The 26664-nt window shown below is 40.1% G+C and overlaps 6 protein-coding genes across 8 annotated transcripts; 5 read left to right on the top strand and 1 right to left on the bottom strand.

The window, feature by feature from the left end:
- Positions 1-531: 531 nt before the first annotated feature.
- LOC108086910 (heat shock 70 kDa protein cognate 1) lies at positions 532-4268 on the top strand. 2 transcript variants are annotated; one of them, XM_017183982.1, is made up of 3 exons: positions 532-873; positions 1064-1275; positions 2384-4268. In XM_017183982.1, the coding sequence occupies exons 2-3, from the start codon at positions 1071-1073 to the stop codon at positions 4108-4110; spliced, it is 1932 nt and encodes a 643-aa protein (XP_017039471.1). In that variant the 5' UTR covers positions 532-873; positions 1064-1070; the 3' UTR covers positions 4111-4268. The 2 variants fall into 2 exon arrangements, with proteins under 2 accessions (XP_017039471.1, XP_017039470.1); XM_017183981.2 differs by having other exon boundaries at positions 533-873; positions 1058-1275.
- A 312-nt stretch (positions 4269-4580) lies between these two features.
- On the bottom strand, positions 4581-20437 carry LOC108086911. 2 transcript variants are annotated; one of them, XM_017183985.1, is made up of 8 exons: positions 20126-20437; positions 12434-13585; positions 11012-11158; positions 10778-10939; positions 10256-10432; positions 9572-9811; positions 6298-6590; positions 4581-5921 (listed from the first exon to the last, which is right to left on the bottom strand). In XM_017183985.1, the coding sequence occupies exons 2-8, from the start codon at positions 12873-12875 to the stop codon at positions 5745-5747; spliced, it is 1638 nt and encodes a 545-aa protein (XP_017039474.1). In that variant the 5' UTR covers positions 12876-13585; positions 20126-20437; the 3' UTR covers positions 4581-5744. The 2 variants fall into 2 exon arrangements, with proteins under 2 accessions (XP_017039474.1, XP_017039472.1); XM_017183983.1 differs by lacking the exon at positions 4581-5921 and having other exon boundaries at positions 6477-6590; positions 8916-9811.
- LOC108086881 (39 kDa FK506-binding nuclear protein) lies at positions 14387-14867 on the top strand. Its single transcript, XM_017183942.1, has one exon. It carries the CDS (start codon positions 14412-14414, stop codon positions 14865-14867), a length of 456 nt encoding a protein of 151 aa, XP_017039431.1. The 5' UTR covers positions 14387-14411.
- Positions 15344-15814, top strand: LOC108086882 (suppressor protein SRP40). The gene has a single exon (XM_017183943.1). The coding sequence runs from the start codon at positions 15344-15346 to the stop codon at positions 15812-15814; it is 471 nt and encodes a 156-aa protein (XP_017039432.1).
- Positions 20438-21277: 840 nt separating the features above from the next.
- On the top strand, positions 21278-25446 carry LOC108086912 (digestive cysteine proteinase 1). Its single transcript, XM_017183986.1, has 3 exons — positions 21278-21457; positions 23631-24620; positions 24735-25446. Exons 1-3 carry the CDS (start codon positions 21409-21411, stop codon positions 25343-25345), a joined length of 1650 nt encoding a protein of 549 aa, XP_017039475.1. The 5' UTR covers positions 21278-21408; the 3' UTR covers positions 25346-25446.
- Positions 25447-25863: 417 nt separating this feature from the next.
- LOC108086883 lies at positions 25864-26436 on the top strand. Its single transcript, XM_017183944.1, has one exon. It carries the CDS (start codon positions 25864-25866, stop codon positions 26434-26436), a length of 573 nt encoding a protein of 190 aa, XP_017039433.1.
- The last annotated feature ends 228 nt before the right edge of the window (positions 26437-26664 follow it).

Raw genomic sequence — 26664 nt, 5'->3', positions numbered from 1 at the left:
ATTAATGTTTTATAATGGTATAATAATTATAATTATAATTTTTTCTGGGAAAAGAAGTTCAACAAATGTTGACAACTTTCATTTTTATAAAACCACAACTAAAAACCTTTTAAAATCGCAAAACAAAATATAGAAAAATAATATGTTTTTACTCAGAATAAAAATATCTTGAAGGGTATTTAATGACCTATATTCATACTTAAACATTGAAAAAGGAAAAAGTACTCAGTAAGCCAAAAAAAAATAAATTAGTTTTCTTTTGTTTTGAATGCTATACGTCTCTATTTAAATATTTTCTTGAGGCTTAAGAGATAAATCTTTGTAATATATCACTTTATTTTGGTTTTTAGGTGACGTAGTTCTCGGGCACACAATGTCAAGTATCACCAGCAGAGATCAGAATAATTGTTAGAGTAATTGTTACTAGATGTAGAAGAACACACTACTGCCAGGTGGGGCATCTTAATCAATCCCATAACCGAATGCCACCGATGGCTATGTTGCCAATGCGGCAGAGCATCGCACCGTTGATGATCGAACGAATTTGGCAAGGGATCGGTTGTCGCAACACTCGGCCTGCCAGTTCTCTGGTGGCATTCGTGGCGCGTGCATCTTGCAATATATCTCAGCGATTGAGATTCGGGAGAAATCCTAAAGAAAATACCCTGAAAAAAAATCCTCGGCAGGATCTTATTGGTTTTTTGATCGTGGCAACGTAAGGACAAACGGTAGACGCTGTGGAGCTGCAAAGAGAGAAGGCGCTCGAATTCTTCCGAGTCTTGACCTTTGTGCTGCTGTTCCTCATAATATCCCTGTACCTCTATCGTTTCGCATTCTAAAGGAGTTCGAGTTGAGTGCCTCTGGCCGATTTGGGTGAGGATCCTCTCCGTTGTGTAATCATCGCAAAAAAAGAAAAAAGGGGCAGACTGTGATTTTAATTTCATTCTCGATTCCGATTCCGATTCGTCTCGCCTCGTTCTCGATCTCGATCTCACCCGCCTCCTCCTCCCTGTGGGACCTTGACGTCGTGTGGTTGGTGCGGTGGGTCTAATTAAAGCCGCAGCTGAGAGATGCCCAAATTACCAGCGGTTGGCATTGATCTTGGCACCACGTACTCGTGTGTCGGTGTCTTTCAGCATGGCAAGGTGGAGATCATCGCCAACGACCAGGGTAACCGCACCACGCCCAGTTATGTGGCGTTCACGGAGTCGGAGCGTCTAATCGGCGATGCGGCCAAGAACCAGGTGGCCATGAATCCCAACAACACGATCTTCGGTGAGTCTCATCATCAACCCCAACATGTCCTTGCCACAAATCTTTCTATCTCTCACGATCTTTGTCTGGGAATTGCTAGCAAAAACAAATCTGGTTTAATTACTGGCAACGATTTCATGAATGAACTGTGCGCACATTTTTGTTTATTATCTCGTTTTTCGATTTATTTTAAGAAATTCTCACTCGCTGGCGCCAAAAATTGCAGTCTCCCCAGTGCGAGAGAATCTTTTCCACTCCCACTGCAACCTCCACATATTCCCTCTTGGTTTCTTCTTTTTGTTTTGCCCCACCCATGTGGTCTAGTGACACCTCCACTTGTTGTGTCAGTTCTTTCGATGATGCGGCTCCTCAGCCTCCCAATGGCATCCAAGTTCGGTCCGTGCCAACAAAAACTGTTGCCGTGTTTATTGGCATCATTTGTGTCGGCCAAATAAATAAGTGAAAATAAGTCTCAGTGCAAGTTGTTATGGATTGTCAGAAGCGTTTGTTTTTGCATAAATATTTCTCATGTTGACCCGTGGAATGCCATAGATTTTTCTCGAGTTTGTTTTCTTTAAATGGTATGATATAACAAATAAAGGAAAATAAGAAATTATGATACTGAAAAGTACATCATTAAAAACAATAATTTTTTAGGTATGATAAATTCAACAAACATACTTATTTAAGAAATACATTTTAAGGACTTGTAATTACTTTTAAATGACTTAGCTTTTAATATTTCTTATTCAAACGAATAAATTGTCATAGATTTTTTTTATCAGCATTTCTGTAAGAAGTTTCTCTACATCAGTTTATAGTTCCTCCGTTGTATAAAATCATTTCCATGCTCCCATCCGCGAGATCAGTAGAGCAGTTCTAATGCGAGCCAACTTTCTCTTTTTGTAATTTCATTTCAGTCGCAGGGTCCGCATAGAAAACCGCCTAGAAAGCCTAAAAGTCCTGCCCAGACACAATAGAATAAAAACCAAAACACCAGACTCGACACCACCACCATAAGTCCCAAAAAAAACAATCCCCCTTAAATGTTAGCTAATAAAGCGATTCTGTTGTCCAAGTGCGCTGATGTTGTTTCATTGGATTCTGACCGAGTGATTCTGACTTGCAGATGCCAAGCGGCTGATTGGCCGCAGATTCGACGATGCCGCCGTTCAGTCGGACATGAAGCACTGGCCCTTCGAGGTGGTTGCCGAGAATGGAAAGCCAAGGATTCGGGTGGAGTACAAGGGCGAGCGGAAGAGCTTCTATCCGGAGGAGGTCTCCTCGATGGTCTTGACCAAAATGCGCGAGACAGCGGAGGCTTATCTGGGTGGCTCCGTTACGGATGCGGTGGTCACCGTGCCGGCTTACTTCAATGACTCCCAGCGACAGGCCACCAAGGATGCGGGTGCCATTGCCGGTTTGAATGTCCTGCGGATCATCAACGAACCCACAGCGGCTGCTATCGCCTATGGATTGGATAAGGTGGGCACTAGCGAGCGGAATGTCCTGATCTTTGATCTCGGTGGTGGAACCTTCGATGTATCCGTGCTGACCATCGAGGATGGCATCTTCGAGGTGAAGGCCACCGCTGGGGACACTCATCTCGGCGGTGAGGACTTCGACAACCGTCTGGTGAATCATTTTGTGCAGGAGTTCCAGCGGAAGCACAAGAAGGATCTTGGCCAGAATAAGCGAGCTTTAAGGCGTCTGCGCACCGCCTGCGAACGGGCCAAAAGGACCCTTTCCTCGTCCACACAGGCCAGCATCGAGATTGATTCGCTCTTCGAGGGCGTGGACTTCTATACTTCAGTAACACGCGCCCGTTTCGAGGAGTTGAACGGGGATCTGTTCCGGGGAACCATGGAACCGGTGGCCAAGGCGTTGCGGGATGCCAAAATGGACAAGGGTCAGATCCACGACATCGTTTTGGTTGGTGGTTCGACGCGGATTCCCAAGGTGCAGCGACTGCTGCAGGACTTCTTCAACGGCAAGGAGCTGAACAAGTCCATCAATCCCGACGAGGCGGTGGCTTATGGTGCCGCCGTGCAGGCAGCCATCCTTCATGGCGACAAATCGGAGGCGGTGCAGGATCTCCTTCTGCTCGATGTAACGCCACTTTCCCTGGGCATTGAGACCGCCGGCGGGGTGATGACCACGCTGATCAAGCGGAACACCACCATACCCACCAAGCAGACGCAGATCTTCACCACCTATGCGGACAACCAGCCGGGAGTGCTCATCCAGGTGTTCGAGGGAGAACGCGCGATGACGCGGGACAACAATAGTTTGGGAAAGTTCGAGCTCTCGGCGATTCCGCCGGCACCACGTGGAGTGCCACAGGTGGAGGTGACCTTTGACATCGATGCGAATGGAATACTCAATGTGACGGCGCTGGAGAAGTCGACGGGGAAGGAGAACCGCATCACGATCACCAACGACAAGGGTCGCCTGTCCAAGGAGGACATCGAGCGGATGGTCAACGATGCGGAGGCGTATCGCCAGGCGGATGAGCAGCAGCGGGATCGGATCAATGCCAAGAACCAGCTGGAGTCGTACTGCTTCCAGCTGCGCTCCACCCTCGACGATCAGCAGCTGAGCAGTCGGATCAGTCCCGCGGATCGGGAGACCATCCAGCAGCGCTCCAGCGAGACCATTTCGTGGCTAGATGCCAACCAGTTGGCCGAGCGGCAGGAGTTCGAGCACCGGCAGCAGGAGCTGGAGAGGATCTGCAGTCCGATCATCACGCGGTTGTATCAGGGCGCCGGAATGCCACCACCACCACCATCCGGCGGAGGCTCCTCCAATTCGGGAGCAACTGGTGGATCTGGCCCCACTATCGAGGAGGTGGATTAGGGCATTGGGAACGGGGAGGAACTGTTTCCTTTTGGTCCTTCACAGTGATTTCAAATATGTTCGTTATCCCTGAAAATTTTAAAGTTCTTAGCAAACATTTTGAAGCTTTATAAAAATTACTCTTTTAGATCAAATAAATTTTACTTGTTTGACAATAATTTAATGGGTTATTAATTATTATCTTTTAATTTAATTTATTTTATTTTATATATTCCCTTCAAATAAATAGACTCCCTTTGAATAGGTCAAGAAAAATCATATGGCATTGAAAAGTAGATTTCCACATCTATTTATAAAAATCGTATTTTCAAAAGAAAATTAAAGATAACTAACAAATCGATCCCATTAATAATTATTAATTATTATCATAATTAATATATTAATTGTTGATATAAAGATATTTCTATTTCTTGCCTTAAAATCACAAATTTTAATCCAGAACAATCCGAAAGAAAGTAAAAGACCGTAAGTAGTTGAAAACACAAAATTGCATTTATTTCTATTTACTCCCAAGATCAACCAACACTGAACTCCAGATATGTGTCTACTCGTCGTATGTATAGCATAGTTAGTAGTACAAATAGGCGTACACCTGTGTGTGTACGCTTGTATAGGTGTATATGTAACGATCTTTATAGCTGCTGTATTTCGTACTATTGAGAACGGATCTATAGATAGGATACAGTAAATCATGGAACCAAACGATTTACGATGTAGAGAACATCAACTACAGTCAACAACCTTGGTATCAAATATTAAATAATATGTATTACCATTGAGTAAGTAATGTACAATTGTTCTACACATTTTCGATTATTGTATTCACTTGAAACGCCTCTGTAGAAAAATTCGTAAGTCGTAAACTAAAATTGACTTTGCACATCCGGCGTTCGGAAAATGCGTTAAAGACTCCTATTCCTACAAAGAACCGAATCTATAATATCCTCCCTCCCTCATTTCGATCTATTAACACTTTTGATTTAATTCGTGGCGATGACTTAACGTAATTATTGATTTAGCTAGATTTATCTGGCATATTCCGATACAGTTATCATCATACAAGAGATTACTGCTGTTGTGTAAACCGATTTTGTATAAATTCATCTTGCGTATATTTTATCAGTACTATCTCACACTAACGATAAACTCTAGACTAGTTAAGCTAATCAATTCATGTTGATCTAAGTAAGTGAAAGCCGAGTGGTATATCAATTCTTCAGCAGCACAATGCAATCGCAAACCTCTTTCACTTGGCCTGCCACATTTCTCACTAGCTGGATAACTTCGATCCGCTTGTATAACTTCTACAAAAATTGTATGACAATATACACACACGTATAAAATGTTTCGATTAGCTCCTACGTATTATGATACACACAAAGGCTGCCTAACTTGAGAACTCACTTATAATCATATTATTAGTTCTAGTCTTAAACGTAGCTGATTTTACTTACTATGTTACACATAATCTAAGCTGACTACAACACGTTTGACGTTCAATTTGAATTTAATAAATTTAGCAACGAGCTCTTAATGCAAATCCTTGTCTACTACGCAAATTAGATGTTAAACCTTCGCTTACTTACGACCTAATTTACAACTTGGGCCTACTTATACTCGAAACTATTACTATTTTAGAGGGCCTCAGTCGAAGAGCTGCAGGGGCCGTGGTATCCGTTCGTACTTCCCGGCGACGATTGGGAGGCAGCTGCTCTTAAAGCGGCTCCAACTGCGGCTCCAGAGGATCCACCTGCTCCTCCGGCCTGAGGCTGTATGAATTGCTTGAACGTCGTCTCCAGCCTGGGAGGGTACTAAAGGTGGTTACAAATTGATTAATATATTGTTTATTTAATATCTATGAAGTGCTATAAATATTTTATCTGTGGCTTATCTGTTCTAATTACTAAGTTGATTTAAATAAAATCATATATGAATATGATTAATATTTGTGATAATTAATATTTGTGATAATTTAAACAAATACAAAACAGTTTTTAGATGAAGAAGGATATGCATGTTTTCCTTATCCAAATCTTACTATTTAATTAATTAAGAATTAAAACATTTTTTCTTATCTAAGCAATTGAAACCCCAAGTTCTAAACCATATCAAAAATTACTAATTTCTGGAAGTGTTATTGACCTCTTAAACTATCCAATAAGTATATATAAATAAATCATAGCTCACCTCCTGATTTTCATCCACCGATGGCAGCAGCTCGTCCAGTGAGTTGGGCGTTAGCGGACTGGGCGTGGCCATGGTGACGCGACTGAGGGCGCCGTGCTGCATGAGTGCCTCGCCAATGACGATCTGCGGCTTGTTCTGCGTGAGGTGCTGCTGCTGCTGCAAGCGGGCCAGTCGCAGCTTCATCTCCTGCCGGATCTCCTTCTGTTGCGTCTCCTTCTCGAAGCGCATCATGCTGTAGCTGCGCACCGAGGAACTGGTGCTGTGCACCGACGCTAGACTTGGTCTTCGAGAACCTACAAGCGAACGAATCGAATCGAAATATAGTTGTCAGTTGGATGACTCTCGATGATCAGGATATTTGGATGGGGTTGCAGTATCATAATTGAGTGAGTATCGAAGCGTTTTTGGTTAGAAGAAACGGCGTGGTAGAGAAAGATAGCAAGTTAGATATACGAGTACATGAGAAAGACAGGAGACAAAAATGCAAAGCCACAGCGAAAGATCATTCCGAAGCGATTGGAAAGCAAACTAAGAGAGTGCGAGCAGCCGAAGATTCCTAAACTGCAGAATACTGTAGAAATTCCTAGAAAATTTTTGAAATTTAAAGAGACCCTAACCTTTTATTAAGAAGTCCTTAAACATTTAACAGATTAAATCCTTAAGATTGAGAGTAAAACATTTTTATCTTTATCCTAAAAAATTTAATCAGTTTTGGCTCAAAAAAAAAGTGTTTTACCAATAAAAAAATTAATTTAAATATAACCTAAACTAAAAAAAAATTACAACTATAAAAATTCCACCATTTACATTACGTATACGCACACATATTACTCATACGCAATGTGGTACTAAGGCTTGACCTTTTTCCTAACCATATGCTAATGATAAATTTACAAAACTTGCCAAGGTCCATAGGATAAGAATTAAGATAAACAGAAACGGAAATTTCATATAGGAAAAGTTTGTTTCTTTCAAAATGCAGACATCTTCGGTTCAGAATTCAAGGCGCACAAGAAGAAGAAAAGTAGCAGATATAGAAGAAGAGGAAGAAGCGGAAGACATTCACATATAAAGTTGCAGGATTAACATATATAGAAGAAGAAAATTTTCATATCGTTTTTATCGATTCGTATGTGTGTGTGTGTGTGTGTGTGTAAACTTTTAGATTCTCAACCGGAAAAGTTCAGGCAAAGGTCAGCCGGAGGTTGAGTGGCGTGGATAATCCTGGAGGCAGACAAGTGTCCTTTACTGCCGGCAGGATGCATGCAATTGCAATTGTGTGTATTCGTGTTTTTATGTGAGTGTGTGTGTGTGTGTGACAAAATTTTCTTAATTTGCAATAGTTGAATATATTTTAGCTAGAAAATCGTGTACGGTTATGCTACAATATTTCGTATTTTGTGGATGTTGGGAAAGATTGTCTATGAACATAGTCACCGCCATATTGCTTCAATATCATCTTGTCGAAATGTCGCTTTTGATATCCTTAGGATCTCTGGCTTGTCCCAATTCTTCCTTTTCAGCCGTTTTCATTCTCTTCTCATTTATTTATATCGCTAATCATGTTGTTTTAAATTATTATCTCGATATTTAGCTTGTGAATTAGTGCACGTGTGCGTGTCGTTGTGTTTGTGTGTGTGTGTATGTGTGTGTGTTTTGGTAACGATAGAAAAAGTAAAACAATGTAACAACTTTGTATTTGGAAACAGAGGGGCTCGGAAGCACATTTATGGTAACATCGATCATCAAGAGAACGCAAAAATTGATTTGTAGTCTTTCGTTTTGAACTGGACAGAGTAGTCAATTTAAACACTAATTAGACAAGCAGGGGGATAGGGATAACCAACGCCAATGTACACAAATTAGGTTTCCAACTGTAAATAAACTGAGCTGAATTAACGATATGTGATTGCATGGATAACTCAATTTGCGAGACTTAATTATGGCTCATGAGACATGACATCCATACAGATACTGATGATTTGGAAGGACTTTAATTACACCTGAATGTACTGGTACGATTGCATTCTCACGAAATAATAAATTAAAAATGCAGCATGTTTTTTGGTCGTGTTAATGAACAAAGTTAATGCAAACAAAGAAGCGAATTTTTTCGTCCTTATTTCTTTTCTATTTTTATGAGCAACTTCATGTATACTGGTGAGTTTTTATTGTAGGGCTATTAAAATTCACAACATTTTTATGCATTTAATTTCGCATGAATTTTGTGCTAATGAAAAACCCCCACAAACAAAAAAACTTACTAAGAGATTCATGGATTTTTCTAGTGTAAGTAATGAATATTTAGTCATGGTAGTTTCAAGAACTAGCGAGTAAAAAAAATCATATATTTCTTTCATAAAATAAAACAAAAACTAAGGGCTAAAACATACTTTAAACTATCTCTAACCGGAAAAGGATGCATCGACTAAACAGATACGAATAGCACATATTTAAACTTGTTTCTGTTGTGAAGTGGAACTGTTTTCGGAATGCGAATGGGGATGAGCAGACCACACGATCGAACAGAATGGATGGGCTGTGATATCGGATGTCAAATGTCGAATGTCAAATGTCAAATGTCGAATGACGGATGACTGATGTTTGAGTTGATTTACCGCAAATCGTGGCGTTTCACTCGCCGGCGTCGGCAGTGCGCCAATTTGCAGGTGATGCAGCTCGGCGCCAGTGGCGTATCCGCCGCTGGAGTCGCCGCCAATGGTGTCGGCATCGCCGTAACCACCACCAGACACACCGACATAGCCACCGCCACCGCCAAAACCGCAAAAACCACCAGGATCAGCTGGATCGCTATCGTGGGCATGGGCATTAGCATTTGCATGGGCATGGGCGTGTGCATGTTGGACTGTTGTGCTGGGATCTATGCTATCGTCATCGTCCTCATCATCGTGACCCCTAAAATTATCAATGCCATTCATGCCCAATAATGTCCTAAATCTATCCTGATTCCTTGACCTCGCCGGCGACAGCTCAAAGCTGAGCAGATGCCGCTGGTGGTTCAGTTGCTTCTGCAGGTGGCGGTTCATCGAGAGCGTGCTCTCGCAGCTGCGGCACCCACTACCACTCCCACCACCTCCACCACCTCCTCCACCACTTCCACTTCCACCACCTCCTCCACCATCATCGAGATCGTCCCGGGAATGCTGGCTGCATCCCGCTCCGGATGTGTGCCGCGACGAGGCCCGGGAATTCTGTTTGGACACCGCCGCTATGTGACACGATATGAGCAATATGGCGGCCGATCTAGCCGCACCTGTTCGTGACGTCGACACCAGGATGCCCTTCGAGCCGCCACCGCCGCCGCCGCCGCCTCCTGACCCACCTCCTCCTCCTCCTGCGCCGCCAGCCCCGCCTGCCCCGCCTCCTCCGCCGCCGGCTGCCCCGCCCAGTCCGCCGGACGAGGCGCGTCGGTTGCCATAGGAGCCAATCGATCCCGTCGACCGGATGCTGGAACGCGACGACGGACGCGCCGAGTGAACGGTGAGCGGTATCCCTGAAACAATGGCAACCACTTCATTAGATAGCTAGTAGAAAAAAACAAGAAGAATGAAATCTCTTTCAATTAAAGCACTCCAAAATTCTACCTATTAGTAATCACATAATCGATATTATTAAATTATCCATTCAAAAACACCTTTAAAAAAAAAAAGTTCCCCTTATAATTTATAATTTTTTTATATCAGCCTTCCCGAAATTTCAATAGGTTTAAGCTATGTTTATAAGATTTTTAAAAAATCCATAAATAGCAAAGTAAGTAAAAAAAAAGACCATCTTATATATTTAAGTCTATGTTATTATTAAACAGAAATATTACAAGTTTTATTATTTAAACAATCACCAGAAACTTCAATTTAAATTTCACTCTGTAAACTTTATGAAAACACATCCCTAATTGGGAAAATGGTGAACAATAACAAATTTATACAGCATTAATCACCTGTATCGCTGGAGTAGAGAATGGGCGGCGGAATGCTGGCATCCCCGTAGTTTCGATGCCGCGGATACTTTGTTTTGCTGAACAGATGGAGCACCATGCAGATGAGCCCGGCCAGAACGGCGATGCCCGTGGAGACTCCCAGCAAAGTGGGCAGATCCGAACTCAGTTCGCTGAGATCTGAGAAAACAAAATTACATCGTTTTTAAGAGCAAATAAGAATTTTATAATATAACTTTGCTTTTCGGAGTAGCTAGCTTCCTTTCTTGTTATTAATACCTATACTTATTTTCTTTTCAGAAATTTTGTGACCTACTTTATACTGTTTTCAAATGTTCAAATATCAGAATTATTAATAGATTTTGTAAGAACTTTACATAAAAATATTTTGAGCTTGAATTTATCTTGTATATATTACAGAGTGCTAACTTTGCACCAGGTGCAATTTGTTTTATTTTCCGCTTGGTCTTAAAATAGAATTGTAAGCGACATGTGTAATTGATGTTCTTGGCTGTGAAAGATTACCTGGAGTGCAGAAGATGCGGCGCGTGGGCTTCACGTAGCTCACGGAGTGGAATCCGCTGGCACACTGGCACATCGCATTGTGCCGCACCTGAACACAAAGGGAGTTCTCGTCGTTGTAGATGCACGTCTCGTCATAGAAGCACTGATCACCCAGTTTTTTAGCTGCCAACAAACGGATACGTAACATGCAATCGTGGGAGTTAACAATGGTTGTTGCGATGGCAACAAACTTACGTTTGGCGCATCCCTTTATCAGTCCCAGCTGCACGGGATAATTGCGTTCGCAGGTGCAGGTTTGTGATTCCTTGTCGCAGGACACGTGTAGCAGCTTTACGTCACACTTCAGCTCGTTGCACGGTGCTCCGATATATTTACCCTTAGCTGCAATGCGCAAACCCATTTAACAATTAAAACCAGAATGGCAAAATGCAAATTTAATGAATGTGGGACTAAAAAAAACTACAAAAGCCTGCCCTATAATTAATAGAAAATTTATATGTGTTTATAGAGAATATATCTTAAAGAAAAGAATTTTAAATACAACTTATAATATTTAAGAGTTTGTTCATTAAACAAATTTTATAAATTAGATTTACTGCAGACGAATTTATAGCTACTACTAAACCATTGAAACTGTTTCACTTGCTTAAATTGCATTCTAAATTAAATTCTAAACTAATATGTGCTCTTCTCTTTAACAAATCAGAATCTGTTTATTATTATCAACTAGATGCATAAGTGCAATGATTCTATTGATTTGTTAACACAAAACTCAATCCAATTTTATTGAAATCCCATACAATCTGCATTGCTACACAGGCAAACACGACCCACTGTGGGCCACCAATTTTTGCTGTGGTATTTTGTAATTCCCGCATCATGGGGAAAATAAAATGGATGAGTCCGTGAATCACACGGCATGGTCCTTTAGCAAGGATGCGAATGCAGCAGCAGCTGTTGCGGCAGATGCTGTGTGCCAGGTGGACATGGCGTGCCAAAAATAAAAGTTAAACAACAACCAAGGACCAATGTGGCGAGTGGATGTTGTGCAATTTATGGCTCTTATGATCTCGGGGGTACTCGCTTTGGGACCTCGTTCTGACCAAAGGTCAATGCAAACCAACGAAACGCAGTCCCAGCCAAGAGCATTATCAACACAATTTCCATTTATTTGTGTTTGCAACTGCAGCCACAAATATTCATTTATGAAATGGTATTAAACAAAGGAGCTTACAGATAAGTTTCCGCAGCAAACAGTCGTATTTATGAACTGATGCAAATAAAATAAATAAATTGTACTTGTTGTACTGGAAAATAAAATTTAATTTAATTTATTTTGGTTTTCAGGATTCGCTTTGCACTGAATTCGGGCGAAAAGTTATTTCTTTGTAAGTTTTATTTGCACTTAATTATGGTTAACATTTTTATGGGACCTTTTGTAAATCATTCTAGCGAATAATTAAATTGGCCAACTATCAAACAATTCATAAAGTAATAAAAAAAAGTTATAAGTACCGAGAGAGGATTTAAATATAATTTTTTGCATACAAACTTTATAAGAAAATGTATTTAATCATTGAAATTGAATACTACTTTTGGGTTTGGTGGCAAACCACTTGATTTTATGGAAACCAGTATGTCAAATGGAGCACCCACCTGACTTATTGTTAAGCAAGGCCTCCAAGTCGTCGACATCTTCAGGATAATTGCCGTACTCATCGTCCTCAGGCACATTGGCGGCATCACGTTTCCGCGGGCGCTTCTCGAGTTCCTCCTGGCGATTCGGCAGTCCATCCAAGTCCCCTGCTGATGAGAGATTCACCAGGGATGCGATGGCAACTGGATCCGAGGACGAGGCCACGACAGAGGCGGAAACGGAGGCGTGGAGCAGCAGGAGGCAGCCATAGAGGAGCACGGCTTGTCCCAGCTGCATGGCCATTAAATGACAGCCGTGCGGATGTTGTTGCTGCTGCTGATGTTGCTGCTGCTGATGTTGCTGCTGCTGCTGATGTTGCTGTTGCTGTTGCGGTTGCAGTTGCAATTGCAGCGCCACCAGCTGCAATCGCCGCAGTAGACAGGGCAACGTTAACTTCGCCATTTTGTCATTTTCACACCGTCTGCCGGTCTGCTGCTCAACACATTCGCATTTGTTTGACAACTTTCGCCATTTGGCCAAGATGTTCCCTCTTGCCAGTAGTCAACAGTTTCAGTTTCTAGTTTCTAGTTTCAGTTTGCCAACCGAGTTTTTTATTTGCGTTTCCGCTGGCTTAGTGGTTTAGCGCTTGCCTGGGCAAATTGGCCAAACTGGTGCCTTCTGCACACATTACGTATACGTCATGGCGCACATTACGTATACGTCGCCGGTCGCTGATGCGGCAACTGCTAATGTTGCTGCTCTCCTTCCACCGCTACTGCTGCTGCTACTGCTACTGCTGCTGCTTGTGCTCCTTCAGCTGATGTTTAGCCTTGTCCCGCCTGCCGCTGTCGAGTGGCCAACTATATAGCTGCCTGCCCTGCATGATAATTTTATATAATTTTCCCCTCTTGCCGCAAGACGACTAAAGTGGCTCTTGTTGTTGTTGCTGTTGTTGTTATTATTGTTGTTGCTTTTGCTGTTGCGGTGGTGGTTGCGGTCAGCAGCGTCATCATCTTCGAGTGACCCACTAATGTGTGTTGCATGTGCAGCACAACTCCTGCGCCGCCGCCCACCTCCTAGTTGGATATTAATTCCATGCGAGCTGCAGATTTATGGCACGAACTTTGTAAATCTGGGTTGGTCTTCTGCCTGCCTCGGCTCGTTATCCCAAGCTGCAAATTGCACGGAAAAAGGTCAAACATATAAATTTGTACTTGCGCTAAAATAACCATAAATAATTTGGCGAGTGCGTGCCGTCACATAAAATAATCACCTCAATTACGCGTTTGTAAAATGATTACGTTTTATGAATGTGGAACGATTTGAGTTGAAGGCGGACAAATAAAAGAATAATATAAGCCCCTCAAGGCGAATGAATGTCCTTAGTTAAACTTGCAATTTAAGTTCATGGAGTGCTACGGTTACCCACAGCGCCGATTTGTATAACCAAATAATTCTAAAGCTTATTGTTTCAACCCATTATCAAAAACAGGGAAAGTAAACTTGCTTAAAAGAGGGTTAATTAAAACATCAACAAACTCTAGATCAAATGTATAATAAAAAAAAGTCACACACAGCTGGAAAAAAAGTAAACTAACAAAACATTTGTCTATTTACCTTCTTCATTTTACTCCTAATTTATGAAAAACAAGAAATATAAATTTATTCGGAAAGCCGAAGCTTATTTACTCTAGCTCTATTCACTTCAAAAAGTAAGATACATGGTCCACTTTTAGTTAAAACTATTAATGTCTTTCAAGGAATAAAGGGTGTTAAAAACACTGCAGTAAATCCAATTATGATTTTTACATTATTTCTATGGCAGATTCAAAGTAAATCAGTATTTATTTATATAAAAGAATACATTTTTGCGTTCAAAATCATGTATAATTATAATACCCTGTGAAAGGGAATGATAAAATACGAGTGCTAGGGGTGTATAAAAACCATCGGATTAAGCTTTCTTCGTTTATACCACGAAATCCCCCAAAAGCGAAAATGAAACTTCTTTTGGTGCTGACTTTGGCCTTATTTATTGCCCACGTGGCAGTTGCACAAAGTGAGGATAGTTCTACAGTTGCTAATGAAGAAGATGTCGATGATGACACTACCGATGCCACTGAAAGCGATGCTGAATTGGATACTGGAGACGACTCTGATGTCGGCAGCTCAGATGACGACAATTCAGATGACAATACCGAGGATAGCGATGATTCTGTTGCGGAAGTAGCAACTGCTGCTCCGAAAGCAAAAAGAAATAACGCCAAAAAGAGTAAGGCCGTGAAAAATAACAAAAATAACAAGAAAAATAATTTGGCCAAACGTCGTGCCGTCGCCGCCGCTGTTAAAAAAGCCATGAAAAATTCGGCTAAGAAGCGAACACCTGTTGCGCGAAAAAGGGGAAATAATGCCAAAAGAAAGAATAATGCCAATAGACGTAGGCGCTCTGGATAAATCTAACTTAATAACAACTGCCAACAAAGTATACCAAATTTAAAAAATGTGAGGCCTAATAAATAAATAAAAAAACATATGTTTCATTTATTAAACAGTTTAACATTGATTAAGCGTTGTAAATATTTATTTTTATGTTTTTATATTTCCAATAAAAAAAATCTTTGTTTGTTTGAACTGTGAGCCTTTTAGCCTTGGATCGTGTTTAATTATTTATTTTAATGCGTTGTTCTTTTATTTATTAATTTTCTAACACCCATTTTAAGCCCGAAAATTGGTATACAAAAAATAGCACACACAGGTGTTTCGAGAAGTTAAAAAGCAAATATACGAATTGAACGTTTGTGAAAGATAAAAAAATGAAAAACAAATAGAATATATTTTTTCCAGGCAAGAGAAACTTATAAATACCCAGGGTTAAAGTAATTTCACCTCAGATCTGTAAGGTTCTCTATCCGTTCGCTGACTCCAAAAAAATGAAGTTGTTGCTGGTTTTTGGTCTGGTCTTTCTGGTTGGCTACGTGGTAGCTGCTGATGATAACACCGATTATTCGGAATATTACGACGATGATGACACCAACAACTCTACGGCATCCGCTCTAGGAAGCGATAGCAGTGACTTGGATTCAGATGATGAGGACTACACAGACAGTTCTGGAAGTGGCAGTTCTGCCAGTGCTTCAGAAAGTTCTTCTGATGATTCTGATGACAGTTCGGAGGACAGCGCACCCGTGAAATCACCTGTGTCTAAAGGAAATAAAGCCAAGAAAGCAGCTCTCAAGAACAGAAGGCGCAGGCGCACCACTGTGGCTCCAAAACGTGCTGCCGCCAAAAAGAAGGTAGCAGCTGCCAAGAGGCAAACTGCTGCGGCCACTAAGAAGCAGACACCTGTGGCTGCCAAAAAGAAGACAAAGGCCGCCGCCAACAAACGCAATCGCAGAGGTTAATTAAGGATTTTAGTTCAAAACCTAAACCTAAAAAATAGTATAATCACATTTTAAAACTCCAATAAAAAGTGAATACCAAATACGGCATACTAAATAGAATTCAATTGCAATTTTAAATAAAGTTAAACCAATCAGAGTAAGTATTTTATTTACGATTTAAGCACCTGACGAAAATCCTACTAAAACCGAACCAAGTTTATTATTGAAAACTAGTAGTACTTCTATGTTTTAGACAGCCTTCGCTTTTTTTTGCATATTTTTAGGGCCAAAAATTTACATTTTATTTAGACAAAAGCCAATAGCACCTATAAATAGTCATTACGGCCCGATACACTTACACACAAATGGACTGGGACACTTAATTACTGATGCGCACAGGCAACAATTGTTTAATGGCGAAAGGATAACAAAAAGGAAGGAGCAGACAGCGCCATCGGCCGCCACAATAGGTCCTTTGTTTTCGATTTCAAAGCCGACATTCTGGCAGTGGCATTGCCAACAGAAATCCCGTGTATCCAGTGCACTGCGGCGCACATAAAAGCCACTCCGCATCCAAGTGTTTGTATGCCCCAGAGAGATACCATCCAGTCAGTGTGTTAGTGGCGGCACACACACACATACACATAACGGTTACACACACCCGCACCCACACATATCCTTGTGCGGTATCCGCTGCGACAGCTTAGTGAGCCAAGTGTAGCAACAATCTGAATCATCGTTTAGTTTCTCTTCTACAACTCATCCCAGGTCGAAAGGGTATGATTAGTTCGTCGGTTGTTTTTTAACAAAAAAAAAATTGTTTAAATAAAAAGGAAATGCAAAATGGAGAAAATTCGCTAGTTTTTAAAAGAACAAAAAGAAAATTTAAACTGACTGATTCGGCCATGTCAAAAAACCTTTTGAAACCGAATTTTAATCAAACTTCTTTCTCGCAGAAACTGTTTTTTTTTAGCTTTTAAGCTAAACATTAAAACTTTTTGTTAAGTCCTAAATTAAGAAAGAATATCTGGTTTAATTTTTAAATAAAATAATCTCCATCCTAACAATAACTTTTCGCCTTTCTAAAATATAATTCCCTAATAAATAATAATAATATGCAGATGATTTGGATTGACAATGCTTAATAAATCAATATTTATTGAAATATTTAAGAAATTCATGGGCAAACAACTTTTTACAACTTTTTTTTGTTTTGAATTGTATATTTTTTTCAATACATATTTAATTTTCCCTGCAACTTTTTTGAATAAGCTTCCATAACCCTTTAATCTACAGGGTAGATCCCTGCGGCGACCATGATAAACCCAACTTACACCATTTACAATTGCAGACGGTGGGCTGCCAGAGAATCAGTGGGTGGTGGGGGGCGGCGGGGAATGTGGCTGCTGTAATATCTGCGGCTGATGCTGATGCCTTAAGAGGAAAATGCGATAATGTGCGCTAAACAATGAACAATGCAGAAATGGCATAAAAATAGCCAGAAGTGGGATATGAAGTGGGGCGCAGCAGCGGGAATAATAATGGAATATGTGTTTGGCTCCGAGGATGATAACGGTCGGTGGTGTTGGTCTTGTTAGCACTTACGACGATGATGATGGCAAGTGCCAGATATATGCAGATTGTAGGTGTGGCTGCTGACGTTGATGGGCACGTTTGAGGAGCAGATCGTCAGATTGTAGCTACTGCCTCTGACATTTACATGTTTTGCAATGAAAATTTCAAGTGGCAGAGACTCGTGTGAAAGCAATTGGAAATCTTAAACCAATTGGAATTTTGAACAAGGAACCTTTAAATTGGTTTAAATAGGTTTTTTAAACTGTATTCTTTGCTTTGAGATTTTTAATAAATTCGGAAGCAAATTGTGGTTAGTATAAAACATAATCCTGCCTTCCCTATAATTGATTTTAAATTTGACCTAAAATGTATAATATAATATTATACAAATATGTTCAAGTTATAAATATTTAACCTAATCCCAACCTAATAAAATATTATTTATTTTATTTCTTAAATATTATATCTTGCTACGTTAACCCCATCACTCAAACCCTATATGGAATGTTCACTTTTCGATTAAAATCTTAAACGCCCAACAAATCCATAAACTTCCTCCCTGTAAATGTATAATTTGAAAAACAATTTGCATTTCCTTGAGCGCAATTTATTTTCTATTCCTTCGGAGAGCCAACAGCAGGGAAACTAAAAGTTTCCGCACTCAAAATAAATTTTCTCTAACAAGGCATTTAGTTGGCAAACAAAAATACGTGAATGTTTCTAACCTGACGGTGGGCAAAATGTTTATGTAATTACAAACACGTTTAAAAGCGGCAGGTTTTCTAGGGAGAGAGGGAAAGAACTTGGTGAAAAGTGAGCGAGTAAATAGCAAAGAGCAGAGCAATTTATGTAAGTGCGAGATATTTTTATGTCCCGGCAAACTGTTAAAACGTTCATAATGCAATTCCGCCCAGCACTTTGCATATAAATTTCCACCGGCTGAGGCAAAAAACGGAATAGCGGAAATGCAAGTCCAATAACAAGCGTGGGGGATTGAGGACGAAAGGAATAGATAGCAGAAGAGGGCTTAGTGGACACTTGACACACTAAAAAAAAAATTACACGTTCCAGTTTTTAAAGTAAACTCTATATATTAAAAAAAGGATAACGTTAAGTTTTCTTGTTCCTAATAATTTTGTATTAAGTACAGTATTTACAAGTCTAATGTAGAGGCCCTAAATAATAAATATTTTATATTCCATTTATGCTCACTTATTCAGTTTACCTTTTTAATGTTTTAAATAACAATTTCCATTTTTTAATTGGAAATCTTGTTCATGCTAAAGTTTTTTAAAATTATTGAAACTGAATTCTTTTTATTTAAGTGGACTTCATGTGAATGAACGCGGGTCTTGCTGCGCTTGTGTGGGTGCAAGGACGCTAGAAGGAGTGGGGGAAGAAAAGACGATGTTACAGTAACGGTAACGGAAGCAACGAACGCAAACATCATCCTGCATTCTGCATCGGCTCTCTCTTCGTTCTCTACTTATGTCACTCTCTCCAAATAGAGAGAGCGAAATCCGCGCGCCTGCCCCCAGAGAGTGCTGTTGATTCTAGCGGTACATAAGACTTTGCGGAAACTGCGCTACAGTGTGTGTGTGGACTCCTACTTTTAGGCACTGATAAAGGCAAATTTACATACGCCGAAAGTCCCCGACACTCCTCCCGACATCCACCCGCTTTGGTTTTGGCCACGGCTTTTGGCTTCTTATGTGTCGCCGATGCCGTTTAAAATGTAGGTTACACACAGCAAAAGAGGACCCGTAGACGCACACAAATCACATTCACACACACATCCACAAACTGGAACGCACACGTGCATACGTCCAATATATTTTAGCACTTTCCGTTTTCCCTTCGGAGAGTGTGTCCTGCTCTAAGGTAATAAAAGTTTTACAATTTTTTGGTTACATACAAAGACACACGTTTGTGTGTGTTTGGCTTTTGTCTTTTACTGGGGCCAAAGTCAGCTGGGCCGTACAGATTTTGCTTCCCACAAACTCAACGTAAAGACCCCAGTGGCCCGTAAAAGTATGCTAGGAATTATGAACTATTTGTTATTTTCATGAGATATTTTAAAAGCATTCGAGCTTAGTTAGAATGTTAAACGAAATTTAAGAAGAAAATTGTGAAAATTTTCAAGTTTTTAATAAATTTAAATAAATCAAAAATAATTTAACGATAATTTTTGAGTGTTGTTTTATCTATGTAATTTTCGGAAACATTTTAAATAAAGCTTAAAGTAGGTAAAACTAAAGCACAAATAAGTTTGAATTAATAACGGAAAAAGGCAATAAGGGAAAAATGTTGTAACGCTAATAAAGTTTTATGTGAAAAATCATTAAAACGAAAAAAATAGACCTAAATCTTGTTTTGCAAATTCGGAGTTATCTTAAGGGCATTGAAGGCGTTCTGCTCCTTGTATTTTTCAAAGGATTTAATTTAAATTTTTTTTTTGTTGATTTTTTGATGAGTGTCTGTGCAATTTGAAGTGCAGGGCATATAGAAAACGTAACAACTGCGACATAGGCAGGAAATGCTTCGCTAGGCATATAAATACTACAGAGATTCCTAAATCGCATGTACATAGGTACCTACAGTTATGTATTCTTGTGTACCTATGTAGAAGATATACACATGTTCGTCTGGGAGTTCTTGTTTTTGTGTGCGGGCTTAAATGTCCTGGCAAACAGTCAATCAGGAACCAATCAGCAATAAATCAAATTTTGATTTCATCTATTTTACTAGCGTTTCTACCTTTTTTGCTTCGTTTTTCCTTCAGTGGCAATGGCTGAAAACTTATTTATCCCTGCAAATTTAAACTTTCACATAATTCGCCAATGTTGGCGGTTTAATCATTTGACTTTTGCCAATTTGGCGCATGAGAAACTTTTCGCATCACACTAATACACAAACACGATTCGTTTAATTTTTAATGCAGTTTATATCCGTCTTTGCAGCGCGCACTTGTATGGGTTGCAGTACTTTAATCCACGTTTTAAGCATTTAGTGTTTTGTCTAGTCCACGATGTTTAAAAATACTATGCGACCATGGGATTGGTACTCGAGCCAATGGCGAACTAATCGGAACTGAACCGAGCCCACAGCTCTAGCCGTAAATTCCCTACAGCCAACGAAGATTCAGAGAGAAAAGAGAGCACCGAGTTGCTGAAACCGTTAAGTGGGTGGGTGTCCTTCCACCCCTTTTAAGTCAGCTGTTTATCATAAATATTTCTTTAAATATAAATATAGTTATTTCATTTTGAATATTTCAATTTAAATCGAACATTTTTTAAAAAATTGTTTGCTTTTTGTAAGTAACTATGCAATTGTAATTAAGATGTGAATGACTTGCATCATAGACGAGACATAAGTGTGGTAAACAACTTATTCGTTTGTATTAAATCCTTTTTTATAAAATGAAGCATTTTAGTCTTTCCGAAGTAACATAACAACAATCCGTCTTAAAAAATAAGCTCTTTAAAAATTGCGCTTAACGACAAAAGATGGCGCTTTAGTAAATTAGAAAATATCGATAGACATCGAGACTTTGAAGTTTGGCATTCTTTTTGAAAACTATCAATTATTTACTTTCAGTCAAATTTAATTGTTTAATAGTTAATACCTTAACGGTTAAAAACATTATCGTACTACATTTTTTAAAAATCTGTTCCAATTATTTTCGGTATTTTTTAATATTTCCTATGGCACACCAAAGTCAAACACATCAAACTATGTATAAAGTTTTGCTATTTCACAGTCGCACAAGCTTATGATTTTATATAATGCATTATTTTTAAATTTTAAATGTTCGAATTAAACTTTATAAAAATTTGACGATCATTAGAAAAAAAAAACTTTTTAAGCGATTAATACCAATGTTTCTCACGACGACCTTCTAACATCACTAATAGAAAGTTTTCATTTAAGCAGTCGCGCAGCTGAGCCGGCAGAATAGTTTAATTCTTCGAAAGAAAAGGAAGTAAAATAAAGAGGAGCTTGCATTTATTTTTTTACGACAACTGAGTACATTCCCAAGAATGCAAGTGTTTTTGGCCTTAGCCCTGCTCGCAGGCTTGGCTTTGTCGGGTAAGTTTAAGCGTTAGATTGCTAAAATGTTTAGCCAAACAAAGAATATTATTTTGTGAGTGTGTGCAGTACAGTTACTATGTAGGTTAATTTAATGGCATTATTAAGTGTTTCTTTTTTTTAAGGTAATCAAAGTGGCTAAAAGTTAAATTTATTGGAGTTCGTTGCTTAAATATGTTCGAAAAAAAAGAAGTACCTAAAATTGAATTTTTTTTGTATAAGTGCACTAAAGTTGAGCAGAGATCTTACAGTGTGCCACAAAAGTGATGATACAGCAGCTATTTTTTACTATATGTGTGAATTCCTTCATTATTCAACGGATTTAAATAAAACAAAAAATCACTTCAATTAAAATATGTATTTATGAATAGTATTTAAGAACAAAAATAACGAAATCTCCAATAGTTTCTATACAAAAAACAAAAAACCAAAATTATCCCTCATTTAATTTCCACAAAAGTCATGATACATTAGTATTAACATCGGAAAAATATAAATTAATTTACTATTTTAAGCTTTTTAATACTTCGTCGGATATCCCTTCATTTTAATTACTTCCTCAAGACGTCGAGGCATTGAAGAAACTAAAGTTTTTATATAGGCGTGGTCAATTTTCGCCCACTCCTCCAGCAAGGCTACCTTGAGATCAGACCTACTCGTTATTGTTCGACCCCTCAAATGCTCCTCTAGTTTATTCCACAAATGCTCAATGGGATTCAAATCCGGACTTTGTGGAGGCGGCTTTAGCAAATGTGGAACATTATATATAAGCCATAAACGTGTATTTATGGCCGTGTGCTTTGGGTCATTATCTTGGTAAAAGTGAAAAGATGACCCAATACCAAGATGATCAGCACTTTGTTTTAAATTTCTTTTCAGGATTTCAATATACTTTTTATGATCCATTATACCGTCAATTATTTCTAGGTTCCCGACACCAGCAAAGCCCATGCAGCCCCATACCATGAGTCCTCCGCCATTGTGCTTCACAGTTTTAATTGTGTTTTTGGGTCTATAGGCATCTCCAGGTTTTCGCCAAACTTTATAACGCCCGTCTGACCGAAAAATGTTATATTTAGACTCGTCTGAAAATATAACCTGCTGCCAGAACTCTTCAGAATGATTTCTGTAAGCTTTAGCGAACTCAAGACGCTTAAGTCGATTTTTTTTTGAGACATGAGGCTTTTTCCTTGGTGCACATGAGAGGAATCCAAACTCTTTAATGGTTCTTCTAATGGTTTCTGGGTGAACATCCTTCTTAAGCGTTGTAGCCATAGCTGAACTTATTTTAACAGCGCTCTGGAAAGGATCCTTGTCGATAATATGCTTAATTAGGCGTTTGTCTCTAACGGTTAGTTTTGGTGGACGGCCATTTCTGCTGTTGTTTTCAATGAGGCCTTCATTTTTGAACCGCCCAATGACATGATGAATTGTTGAGCGGGGTCTGGAAACTATTTTTGAAATTTCTGAATAGGACTTTTGTCCTTTAACGTGTAAATTCAAAATAATTCTTCGCTCTTCCAAAGTAAGCTCCTTTCGAGGCATTTTCACAACTTAAACTACGCTATGACTTTAAATGAATTTCACCACAAGTAAAAGAATTATATGCAAAGCATAAACGAAAAAGTCCCGTTACAAAATCTTAAACAGATCAGCTGCAATTAATCGAACTGTATTAACACTAATGTGTGTATCATGACTTTTGTGGAAATTAAATGAGGGATAATTTTGGTTTTTTGTTTTTTGTATAGAAACTATTGGAGATTTCGTTATTTTTGTTCTTAAATACTATTCATAAATACATATTTTACTTGAAGTGATTTTTTGTTTTATTTAAATCCGTTGAATAATGAAGGAATTCACACATATAGTAAAAAATAGCTGCTGTATCATCACTTTTGTGGCACACTGTATGTTTGTTAGCAAGAAATTCGATATAACATTATCCTAATAAAAAGAAAAATTTCCCTTAATTCTTATCAACTTTATTTAAAATTGCTTACCAATATACAAGTACTGTTATTTTGACCGCAGCTGTACATGTATGTGTGTAGCCATGTCATCGATAGCGTGAGCTTGACCCGCTATGGCTGCCCTTTACCGTTTTGATATTGCAAAAATCCCTCATATTTTCCCCTCTATCTCTCTTTCTTCTTTCGTTAACGAAAAATAGCTGATGCCACGAATCCACCGCGATGGGATGCCAACTATATAGTCAAGGGCACCCTGTACATTCCGTATGCTGAGATTGCCGAGCCTTTCTACGCCTGGTATGACAAGAACACGAAGCGATCCCGTATCGACTATTATGGCGGAATGGTGAAAACATACCAGTTGGCCGGCGAGGGGCAGTACGGAACCCTCCTGAAGCTGGCACCGATCACCACCCGAACGGAGACCAACAAGCTGACCTGCCTGCAGGTCAATGGTACGGCCGACCAGGCTATTGAAATTCAGAGCATTCTGCCCGACGCCAAACCCTTTAGTCTGGTTGGCACCGAAACCTTTTTAGGCTACACCTGCGACAAGTTCCGGCTAGAAACCTCCATTGGCCAGAAAAAGAACGTATATACGCTGTGGGTGCGGTACAAGAAGTCGCCGCATTATCCCGCCAGTCGCATGCCCATTCCAGTACGATACGAAATGAGGGGCTACAATACCCTGCTGGGATCCCACTATGATCATTATTATTTGGACTACGACAGCTACGAGCATGATGACATTCCCAATGAGGTGTTCGAGATCGATGACAGCCTGCAGTGTGTTGGTTTCCCCGGACCCGGCACCGGCCACTATGCCACCTTTAATCCAATGCATGAGTTCATAGCCGGGACCGATGAGCATGTGGACAAGGCATTCCACCACTTCAAGCACAAGCACGGAGTCGCCTATCGCAGTGATGCGGAGCACGAGCATAGGAAGAACATCTTCCGCCAGAACCTGCGCTACATCCACTCTAAGAACCGGGCCAAGCTCACCTACACGCTAGCCGTAAACCACCTGGCCGATAAGACCGAGGAGGAGCTCAAGGCGCGTCGCGGATACAAATCTTCGGGCGTGTACAACACTGGCAAGCCGTTCCCCTACGATGTGTCCAAGTACCAGGATGAGATTCCCGACCAATATGATTGGCGGCTATACGGCGCCGTTACCCCGGTCAAAGGTTCGTTAAAAATTCCATTCTATTTGCAGTAAAGTAATAATCGGTTTAGTTTTCTATTAAGATTACATTCTTTAATGATTACATTTTATATTTGTTTGCCTCAACTTCTTCCAGATCAATCGGTGTGCGGATCCTGCTGGTCTTTTGGCACCATTGGCCATCTGGAGGGCGCATTCTTCCTGAAGAACGGCGGTAATCTTGTACGGCTGTCGCAGCAGGCCCTGATTGACTGCTCCTGGGCTTATGGCAACAACGGCTGCGATGGTGGCGAAGACTTCCGCGTCTACCAGTGGATGCTGCAATCCGGGGGAGTGCCCACGGAGGAGGAATACGGCCCCTATTTGGGCCAGGATGGGTACTGTCACGTCAGCAACGTATCCCTGGTAGCTCCCATTACGGGATTCGTGAACGTCACCTCCAACGATCCGAATGCCTTTAAGCTAGCGCTGCTTAAGCACGGACCTCTATCAGTGGCCATTGACGCTTCACCGAAGACTTTCAGCTTCTACTCGCACGGAGTTTACTATGAACCTACCTGCAAGAATGATGTGGATGGACTCGATCACGCCGTACTCGCTGTGGGCTTTGGCTCCATAAACGGAGAGGACTACTGGCTAGTGAAGAATTCGTGGTCCACTTACTGGGGCAACGATGGATACATCCTGATGTCATCACGAAAGAACAATTGCGGTGTGATGACCATGCCCACTTATGTCGAGATGTAGATGATACTGCATTCTTGCCTTTCTTATTTGTATAATCTTTTATTTCAACGCCCTGAGGGCGCTAAACATGCAATATATTTCATGAACTCTTTTGTAACTCAGTCTTCGAGTCTTATCACTACTTCTGTTGGTCACAGATGAGGCTAAGTATAGCTTTGTAGTTCTGGCCCGTTATCTGGAATACCATGGTGTTGCTTAGCTATATTTAATAGGCGCGATAAGCTTGGAGGACAATGACCAGATGAACTGTGTGCAATTAGCTGGAGTTTTATAGGATGAGGTCTTTGTCATTTGTTGCGGATATCATTTAAACAGAAGAAACTTTGTTCAAAATCGTTATTTTTGATTTAATTTTGATTGCAATAAAATAATGTTTTAATAAAAAAACCAAGCATACGAGAATACCCTGGAGTGGCGCCAAATAGTATTTATTTATTGTTGCTGAACGGTCACACAGATCAGTGAAAATAAATCTTTTTCAAAAAATGCAATTAAACTAGGCACAGATAAATCTAGTAATGGAAGATCTGGCAAAGATGTGCCGCGTGTGCATGGGCGAATCGATGGAACTGGTTGACATCTACGATAACAAGAGCATGGGTGATAAACTCTCCTTGGAGCTGGAAAACTCGAGGGAATCGGAACCCACGCCAGCTGATCTCTTTAAGAATTGTAGCGATTTGCCGGTTTCTTCGGGCGACGGCTTCCCTGAGAAAGTTTGTGAACCGTGCCTGATGAAAATGCGAGAGGCTCTGCGCTTTAAAAGGCGCTACGCCAAAAGTATCGCTTACCTAGAACGCGTGAAGGCGGAAAAGATCGACCAGGAGATTAGTGAAATTCTTGAGTTCGAAGATTGGGATTTGGTGGATCGCGTGAAGAGTGAGGACGACGAAGAGGAGAACAAGAAAGTCGACTACTTTCAGACGAAGGAAAAGACTCCTAAGGAACAGGAGGAAAAACCACGACCTTTCAAATGTCCAGACTGCCCAAAAACTTTTACCGGCAAAGCCCAGTTGACCATGCACAGTCGCATCCACACCAAAGGATCCAAGAAGAAATCAACACGTCCTAAGCGAGGATCTTTAAAATAGTATCGTAATATGTATATTCTTTCCGCGCTTTGCAAGCCAAAATTATAATGAATATAAGAAATATTTAATTTAACTATTTTCGTAGCCTAGATAAGTAAAGACTTTTGTAAAGCTCATTAAAAAACATCTATGGGACTGAAAATATTTACCCATACACTGTATATAGGCAAACTAAAACCACACACTCATAAACTCTAACTAGACAAACCAAATCCATTTCAAAAAGCT

Source organism: Drosophila ficusphila, unplaced genomic scaffold (assembly GCF_018152265.1).
Source record: "Drosophila ficusphila isolate 14025-0441.05 unplaced genomic scaffold, ASM1815226v1 contig_286, whole genome shotgun sequence".
Lineage (NCBI taxonomy): Eukaryota > Metazoa > Arthropoda > Insecta > Diptera > Drosophilidae > Drosophila > Drosophila ficusphila.
Note: the sequence above shows the minus strand (reverse complement) of the source record. Positions and strands in the feature narration are given on the sequence as shown.